This window comes from Drosophila busckii, chromosome 2L (genome assembly GCF_011750605.1).
Source record: "Drosophila busckii strain San Diego stock center, stock number 13000-0081.31 chromosome 2L, ASM1175060v1, whole genome shotgun sequence".
Lineage (NCBI taxonomy): Eukaryota > Metazoa > Arthropoda > Insecta > Diptera > Drosophilidae > Drosophila > Drosophila busckii.
In genome coordinates, this window is record NC_046604.1 from 2,564,358 (window position 1) to 2,573,744 (window position 9,387).

At 33.0% G+C, this 9,387-nt stretch overlaps 2 protein-coding genes across 2 annotated transcripts; both read left to right on the top strand.

Moving 5' to 3' along the window:
- The first annotated feature begins 567 nt into the window (after positions 1-567).
- On the top strand, positions 568-1,528 carry LOC108604823 (tetraspanin-2A). Its single transcript, XM_017994437.1, has 4 exons — positions 568-677; positions 745-939; positions 992-1,153; positions 1,210-1,528. The coding sequence occupies exons 1-4, from the start codon at positions 633-635 to the stop codon at positions 1,435-1,437; spliced, it is 630 nt and encodes a 209-aa protein (XP_017849926.1). The 5' UTR covers positions 568-632; the 3' UTR covers positions 1,438-1,528.
- Positions 1,529-7,111: 5,583 nt separating this feature from the next.
- On the top strand, positions 7,112-8,284 carry LOC108596039. The gene has a single exon (XM_017981416.2). It carries the CDS (start codon positions 7,182-7,184, stop codon positions 8,148-8,150), a length of 969 nt encoding a protein of 322 aa, XP_017836905.1. The 5' UTR covers positions 7,112-7,181; the 3' UTR covers positions 8,151-8,284.
- The last annotated feature ends 1,103 nt before the right edge of the window (positions 8,285-9,387 follow it).

Sequence of the window (9,387 nt, forward strand, 5' to 3'; positions counted from 1 at the left end):
TAATTCTTCTCCATGCCAAGCTAATAGAATTCCTTTCAAATTATATATAATAATATTTAAGGCATAAATATTAAAATTAATGCAATAAATTCATAAATATTAATTTATTCATTTAAATTATATATGAAAAAAACATTCTAATTGTATTTCTTATGGAAATTCTAATGTGACAATAAAATTTTAACTGTTACTTCATTCATCGCTCATTAAATATTCAATAATTGAGTATTCGATACAATGTGAAAATAAATGCCTAAAAAATAATAAATAAAAAACTAATTTAAAGCCAACCTAATTACATATTTTTCAAATAAAATGTACAATAATAATAAATAATGTAATAATAATATTTCATATTTGATATGTAAATATGCTAAATATCAAAGTACTAAACTCACTTCACTCTATCTCATTCTCTCTCTCTTTTATCTCTTATTCGATATTCGACAGTTTACTATTAGATACTCTAGTATTTTATACATTATTACAATATTTTATATAATATAGTACAATATAGATATATACTGAATATCAAAATGCTACAAACTCTTATCACTCATTTGCTGTTGACAAAGTGCGTGCTGTAAAATAAATCAAAAATAAATTGTTGTTGTTAACACTTGTGAAACAAAATGCAAAACTCGGCAATGCATCAGTTGTTGAAAGTAACATTGGCTGTAAGTTGCAGAACTTGCGAATTAAGTCGAGTCGGGGCAGCAGCTAATTTTCTATTTATGCTTGCAGCTGCTGGTGGCCACAACTTGGCGAGTGATTGTGCCAAATCTATTGAGCTATGATGAGCAGTATTTCTTTGAGCAGCTGCAATGGATGGTGGTGAAAGTGTATGCGGCTCTAGTGGGCTTGCTGCTGCTCGAGGTGCAATTGATGTACATGGGCGCAAGTTTGCTGCAGTCGAAGGTGAATTTGATGAGCTGGCTGGTAAGTAAATGAAGCTTAAGTGCGTATAACAAATTAAAGAATTTATTATTAGAGCTTGCCAGTGCTGGGGCTGACTATGCTTGGCAGCTATGAGTTTTGCAACAAGTACTTGGCGCCGTTGATTGATCTAGAGGCAGCTCAAAGGCAGCTGGAGGCGCCGTTCTTTGATTACATCGAGCATGGCAATGAGGCGTGGCTAAAGCTGCAGCAGCAGGTGCGCAAACGAACATTAAAAAAATTAAATGTGTATTTGCTTATTTATTTTTATAGTTGGGCTGCTGTGGTCTCTCCGATCCGCGCACTTATTTGCTTTATCTACGGCAAGTGCCAGCGGTTTGCTTTGATAGTCAGGGCCAGTTAATTACTCGTGGCTGTGAGGACGTCTATACCGATCACTTTTTGCCCTTGCAACATGTTGCCTACTTCTTGGGCTTTGTGGCACTCGCATTGCAGGCCTTGATGTTTTTGTTCTTGCTGCAGCGCTGTCTGCGCAAATAGCCGCCAACATTTATTAAATTTAATTTATTTTTAAACTTAAACACATTTTGGCCTCGTTGTCAGTTTTATCTGCGGCTGACAAAGCTCAAAGCGCGGGCTAATAAAATAAAATAAATTGAAATTAGCTTCCTTTGAATAAAATTAATATAAATTTTGCCATTCTCCCATCTTTTTTTTTTTTTTTTTTTAATTAATAACTGTCACTTGCTTCACACACGCGCATTTATTTGCAAAATTTATTTGTCTGATTTGTACTTTTTGGTTGAAAATTTATGCTGCCCCCGACAGTTGCACACAATGCATTGATAACGGTATTTTTTGGGTGACGCTTCGCAAAAATGAGCAAAACGGAAACATACTTTAGACTTGGCCAGCGGAAGCGGAAGTCAGTATTAGTAGGCACAACAGTTCACAATTGCAAACAATTCAAAACATATAATTTTCGTTTTTTTTTTTTTGCATTTGCTAAACAATTGGCATAATATTATCAGGAAATCATTTGCAATATTTATGACCCGAAGGTTTGAAGTGCAAAGAATTTTTAGCAAATGCTGCAGACCAAATAAATTTTTTAGCTGCGATATTGACTTATTTATTATTGTATTATTAGATAGTTATTTATTGAATATATACTATGCATACTTATCAAAATCATCAGTAATTAAATAAGATTGGTTTAAGAGTTGAACTGAATTAGAATTAGTTTTAGAGTCGCTTTATTACGTATACGACTTAAGCTCAGAAAGTCTGCAGATTTGGTTTGAGATTATTTTACATTTTAAGCAATTTATTTAACTATTCAATAGCCTTAAATCAGCGCAAGCTTTAGCTTGGCATATCTTTTGTAAAAAATTGACTTTACTTTGCATGAAATTACCTGAAAAAATTGATTGAAAAATAAATAAATATTGACTACTTTAAAATAATATTTTTGAATTTTCAATAATCTCAAATAATCATTTTTTAAAATTGTTTGCTATAAATAATTGTATTGTTTATATTTTTAAATTCATTATAACATAACCATAATAAATAAATCGCTCATGAGCTAAACGGGTCAGCGCCCAAGCTAATCTCATAAATTTCCAATGCAATGCGATTGTATTTCAAGTGTGTGTGTGTGTGTGCGCGCGTGTGTGTGTGTGTTTAGTTGGACTGCTAAGTGTCAAACATTGGCCAAGCACAGCGCGCCGGCAATGGAGTGAGACTTATCATTTGCTCATAAAAATGTCAAAACTATCTTAACTGACATTGACTGATGACGTCGACGGGAATGTTGAGGAGACGGCACAAGCAACGCGTGCCCACGTACGACCCACAGAGACAGTGAGAACAAGAGTTCATGTGGCAGGATGCCAATGCTAAATGCTGTGGCAGTGGCAGTGGCAGTGGCAAGTGCCTAACGACAAGCTTGCCACACACCCATACGCATTGCTGTTCGAAGTGATTTCAATTTTTTTTTATTTTTACCAAGCTGCAGCCATCCATTCAGCCATCCATCTATCCATCAGAGTGCTGAGTGCGAGTTACACTTGGTAAGCATCTCATACACAGAGTCTGTCATGATTCATGGCTTCGATTGAAATTTGATTGACAATATCGCAAGCATTTAAAGTGTCTGTTTCCCGCTTCCCTTTTTTCATCTTTTATGCAGCCATTCGAAGTGACGCAGCTTTGGCAAGTGATTCTCGATTCATTTGTCAGCTTTGATTGACTTCAATCACTATTTAAAATTCATTGAAGCTTTTGTGCTTAGACCTGCCTCAATCTAGATATACATATAGTCATGTTCTCACTCCTCAATTAGCGATAAGCAACAATAGTAAAAACCAAATCAAACTTTTTGTTGTTATGACATTGATTGAAATAATTTATGAACCCTTTGCAGAGTTCAGAAAGCCATAGTGACATTTATTTATGACGTTAACAAATCAGAGCGATTTGAGTGATTCGAGATTTATAATTGGACACACTATAAACTGAACGACGTCGTTTGCTGATAAGCCAGGCAGCAAGATCAAATAAACAACAACAAAGCATTTACAATCTAAAATAAAAGAAACAATTTCTATAATGAAAATTCATGCATTTAGCTAAACAAATATGCTTATTACTTATTAATTTTAGACAAATTTTTAAGGCTGTTTAACAGCATTTGAAATTAATAAATTCGTCTTCTGAGAACTGAAAATTTACAAATAAATTTATAAAACATTTTGTTTGATTGATAAAAGTTTTTGCTTTGCACAATTTCGCAATATCGCATTTGACTTAATAAAATAAAAAGTTGTAAGCTTTTTGAGTTAAATCGAAGTCTTTTTTGCCATTTTTATATTATGTTGAACAATTTTAAAGCCTAATAATTAACAACTTACAACAGCTGAACGCGTTTCAGTTCGCTGTCAACAAATGCGGACAACAATCCGTTAACTATGACAGGAAACAAAAAAAAAATACAGTGCACATTTCTTTTAGGACATTTTGTGGAATAATTGAAAGCGAGTTGTGCTGAATCCCGAGTCAAATTGTTTTTAATTTTTACACCATTTCGTATTTTTTTTTTGCAATTTATAATTTGTGTTGCAACTGAATTACCGTGGCGAGCTCTACATGCCACGCTGCCACAATTGTATAAATAAATTGCAAATTATAACGTATGCACACACACACACACACACTTACGTTATATATATACTATATGCCCTTTTTGCGCTATATATTTTAATTTTAATTCAATTGCGTGTCGCTCAACGCACATGGACTCTTCAAATAAACTGACATTTTGACGCAAATTATGCGCTATGGGCCAATCCCTATAGCCTCAGTTGTCTTTGCGACTTAATCGCTTGATTAATGGTAAAAGCATATTGCAAAATTTTTACATTTAAATTTTACATTTCATTCCCATAAAAGTTCAACACAAAATAAATTCTCAACAGGTTGCAACTAACGCTGGAATTTAAAGTTTTCTTTACTATTTTTTTTTTGTTTTGCATACATAAACAAAAATCATAAATATAAATTTATGCAACAAATACATTTATGCTGCCAATAAATATAAAAGCAAAGCTCATAAAGTAAGCTAGTGCGCAAAAAAAAAAAATAAAACCATAAAATAAAAGGTTAGTTTATAGACTGGTTAAAACCCTTTAAATACATTTAAATATATAATAAAAAAAAGTTTTATGTTTTGCCACTTTTTGCGCTTTGAAGAAATTTCAAATTATTTCATGTGTATTCGATCTTGGCAGATTAGATTAATTTAGATTAATTTCTAGATTTAATTTTATAGATTTTTTAAGCTATGTATATATATTTTAAAAATATATGTATAAGAAATAAGAAACATTTGACCCTGCATGCTCAAATATATTTTTAAAATATATATAAATAACTTAAAAATTCTAGTCTTCACTTAATTCTAGTTTCACTTAAAAATCGTTTAAATATTTTTCTTTTAACTTTTGTCTTATTGCTCAAAGCAAATTACCAGCACATTATGCCTTATATTCAGAGCTTAAAGGGTATCAAGCGTTAACGCCGGCGGTTGTCATAAACCATTTGACATTTATCAGTTCGTCAAATTGAAACGAGCTCGAGCTAAAGCAAAACAAAAACTGGAAATAAAACTTACGTAGAGCTGGCTCGACAATCTGGCGACGGTGCTTTTAGCGCAAATAAAATTGTTTAATGCTTTATATGCGAGATAAATAAATTATGAATTTATATTACAGTGCTCGGCATATTTATTTTAACGAAAAATTAGCATCTGTTTTGTTTTCTTAGTTTAAGAAAAAACTTCAAGTATTTTATGCTGATTAGCTCAAATTGATAGCTAACAAAAAAAAATATATATATATTATTGATAACGTTTATATAGTTGTTGTTAAAAACAAAGTTAAAAATAAACTTTAAAACAAATAGTGCAGGTGTGTATGTATGTGTTTGTTTTCAAGCAAACCGAACTCAGTAATCTTTTAATAATAATAAACAAAACTATATGGCAGCATAAATTATTACCATGCGACTAGTAAATGCACTTTCGATTATTTATAAACATTGCAGAACAATTTTACAAATAAAAGGTAGCGTTGTTTAAATAAAACTGTCAGTGTACATTTAAAAGTTGTTTAGCTCAATAGCCATGCCGCATTATTTTATTTATTAATCGCCGAATTTACGATCAAATGTGACAGTAAAATTAAAATATCAACAGCAGCTACAGCCAACACCCACACGAATGCGTTTGGATTTGTTGAAATTAGCATTAAAATATTAACATTATTTGCAAAAAATATTATAATTTGTGTGAAGTTTTTTCGTTGCTGTTGTTGTTGTTGTTTACGCATAATGTTTTTAGCACAGCAACAGCAATTACTAATACATACAATTAAGAACATTTAAAACCGCGAAAATATAAATTTTGGTATTTTGTTTTGCATATGAAATGACAAAAACAAAAAATTCTATAATAAATGCTGGCCCAACGATTTATTTCAAGTATTGGTTCGGTGTTGGTTAAATCTAACCAAAAACCATCAAGTGCAGTGCATAACAATAAACATACAAATCTATATGTGTATATATGTATATATATATAGTGTATATATGTAACTGATGACAATGGCGGCTGCTAACGATGACTGTTTACATTTATCAAGAGTAATTATAATAAAATGCCAAAAATACAAATTTAAATTAATATAGAAAGCCGATTATAAATAGTACAAGGCAACAAAAAAGGCAACAACAACAACAACAACAGCGATTGTCAAAACTAACAAATCGCATAAATCAACAATGCCATGGGAAAAAAATATTGTACATACATTTATTTGTAAATAAATAAATAATAAATTGTACATGCAAAATTACAAGTTCAATTTTAAAGATAAATACTCATTTTTTTATATTGAAGCTGAACTAGACTGGGACAGATTATAACCACTGACTACACTGGCTAACCAATTATTAGGTCTTAACAAAGTTTAAAGATAGGGAACGAGCTTAAAGAGATTAATTTCATGAATTGATAGCTTGAAGATGTTTTTAATATAACACAGTGATTAATAAAATATGGCTGTTCAATTTTTTCACTAATATAAGGTACTTAGACTTCATATAATATATTTGGAATAAAATAAGAATATTGTTAAGTCAAATATATGATTTTACTTATAATAATAATAATAAAAAATATGCATTAAAATTAATATCTAGCAAATCTTAATCGCATAAGTAAAAAAAAAATTAAAAAGAAGACATCTTATTAAAAGTACTTATTTTTTAGAGTATTTAGAACTATTTAAATAAATAAAAATAGCTTAGAATTTTAAAAAGAATATATTATATTAATAATAATTATTTTGTAGGGTATTTATAATTATTTAAATAAATATTAGAATTTTATAAAAATATTTAAATCAAAAATATGATATTAATTTATTAATTAATTGTATTTTTTTTACTTGACTAAAATTATAAGTAAAATAAATTAAAAAATATTTATTCTAATCTTATAGGGATGGAGTAGTGGGCAACTTATTTGGATATTTATTATATTCAAATTTAAATAGTTAAAATATTATATAAATTAAATTGATTTCTATGCTTGCTTGTAAATATAAACAAAATGAATTGAAAGCAAAACGCTAGCTAAGTTAAATTTCCTATGAGCTTCAACTGTTTATAAACAAACAACAATTCGAAAAACTGTCACACGAACTCAAGAAATTCTCAGCAGCATGAATATCGATTATCCGGGCAAGTACTATCCACGTTCGATTCCATCGTATGAGACACTCTCGATCAAGTCGGAGAGCTCGCATGGGTCGCAGAGCGAGGTGCTGATAACACGCGACATGGTGATGAATCTGGTCTGCGAGGAGGAATTGTGCAACAATGAAAGCCACATTATACTGAATGCACCCACGCCGCCGGTGTCCGAGGCGGGCGACATCGAGCGGACGAGCATGATGGCGGAATCGATGAACTTTGACGATCAGACGAGCGAGGCGGCCTACAGGCCGCAGCTGATGATTGTCTACGCCGAGGGCGACATCAACTCGTCGCTGCAGCTGCTGATGGACTCGCTGCAGCGACCGTTTGCCAGCAATGCGGTGGCCATGCTGCTGGTGGAGCAGCCGATCTATGAGCAGTTCGTGCAGCTGGTGCGGGAGCGCATGCGGCCGCTGAGCATGGTGGTGACCATGAATCCGCTGTTCAGCGATACGCTGCTGCAGCTGGAGCAGCAAGGCATCGAGATTATACGCGCCGACAAGCAGCAGGTGGCGCCACCGCTCGCCTCGCCCATACTCGCCTGCAATTGCTATCACACGCAGCTGGCCCAGCCGCCCAACGGCGTCATCTGCCTGCACAGCTTCCGCAGCACAGTCGAGGCCATCGAGCTGGCTCGCCAGGAGACGCGTCTGCGCTTCAACAGCGTCTCCATCTGGGACGAGACGCTCGCCGGCAACTTTCAGCTGCTTGCCGCACTCAAATGCAATCTCTACTACTTCAACTGCAGCAATGTGCCGCTGCAGCATTTTCAGAAGCAGCAGCACAGCGTCTGCGTTTCCAATGGCTTTCACTTTGAGCTGCTCGAACTGAACAATCGGCGCTACATTATTGTCATGCCAATTGGCGCGTTCATGCCCCAAAAGTTGGATGACGATCGAAAGTCGCTGACGCTGTCAGAAGATTTGCAGGCATAAAGCTTCCTCATCCTCATCACCCAGGCCCAAAATACTTTTTAATTTCAATCAAAATTCGCTTGCTGTTTATTTTTGGCCCCACTAATTGAGATTTTGTTAATGCAAAGCGCTGCCAGCTGTCAACGTATTTAATACACGCATTAAATATACTATAATTTCTTTTCTTTGTTGTTTTGCGGGTTAAATATGACGAGCAAAAGCTAAAACAAAAACAAGTTAATGCAAGTGAGTTGTGGTCTTAGCGCCTTTTGCGCTCGTTACTTACACTACGCTACACAAATGAGTAGAAGCAGTGTTCTTAACATTTTAAATTCAAAAGTACACACTGACTGCAATTTGTTTTGAATAATCTGTAAAATGTCTTAATTTTATTTAAGCTTTTCAAACGTTTTTCATATAAAATTAATAGTTCAACTTTATATTTTTTTATTTGAAATGCTACCAACTATTAAGAAAATATTTTAAATATATTAAAAACAAAAATATTGGGAAAACACTTTTCTTGTATATAATTAATTTTTCATTTGTTTTCAATTTGCATACTATTAGCTTAAGGATATTTTTAAGTTTATTATAAAAATTTGAAACTTAAAGTGTATTTAATAGTGGGCCACGCATTTTCCATTCATATATTAAGAATATTTTACTTCTTCAGAGCAAAAGGCATCAAATGAAAGAAATTTTGAAATTATTACATAAATATATAAGTGCAAAGTGTATTTGTTAGTGGGATACATACATTTTTTTATGCAAGCTGTTTACGCGCTCTCAATTTAGTAGCCATTTCGTAAGAGATATTTTTAAATTTTATAATAAGAAAACAAATTCAAAGTGTATACGTAGTCGGCAGCGCACAATTTGTTTATTTTAATAAGCAATTCTTACTTGTGCGCAATTTAAGAGACATTGAGCTTGGGATATTTACAAGTCTAAGACAAAAAGATAAATTTTAAAGTGTATTTAGTAGTTGGCAGCGCATATTCTGCTTATTTCATAAGCAATATTATGCTCATATTTCATTTAAAACTATTGGTAGCTGAATATTTTCAAAATTTGTTATAAAATATTTTTAAAGTGTATCTAGTAGTCGGCAATGCGCCCAACAAAACGCACTTGCTGCATTTACAGCAGTTACTGTCGATACATTTACGATGGGCACGCTGCACTTTAAAAAATTTATGATGTTGCACATAAAGCGCGACAAGGTGCAGGCGACGGCGGCGCTCACAGCTGTGGC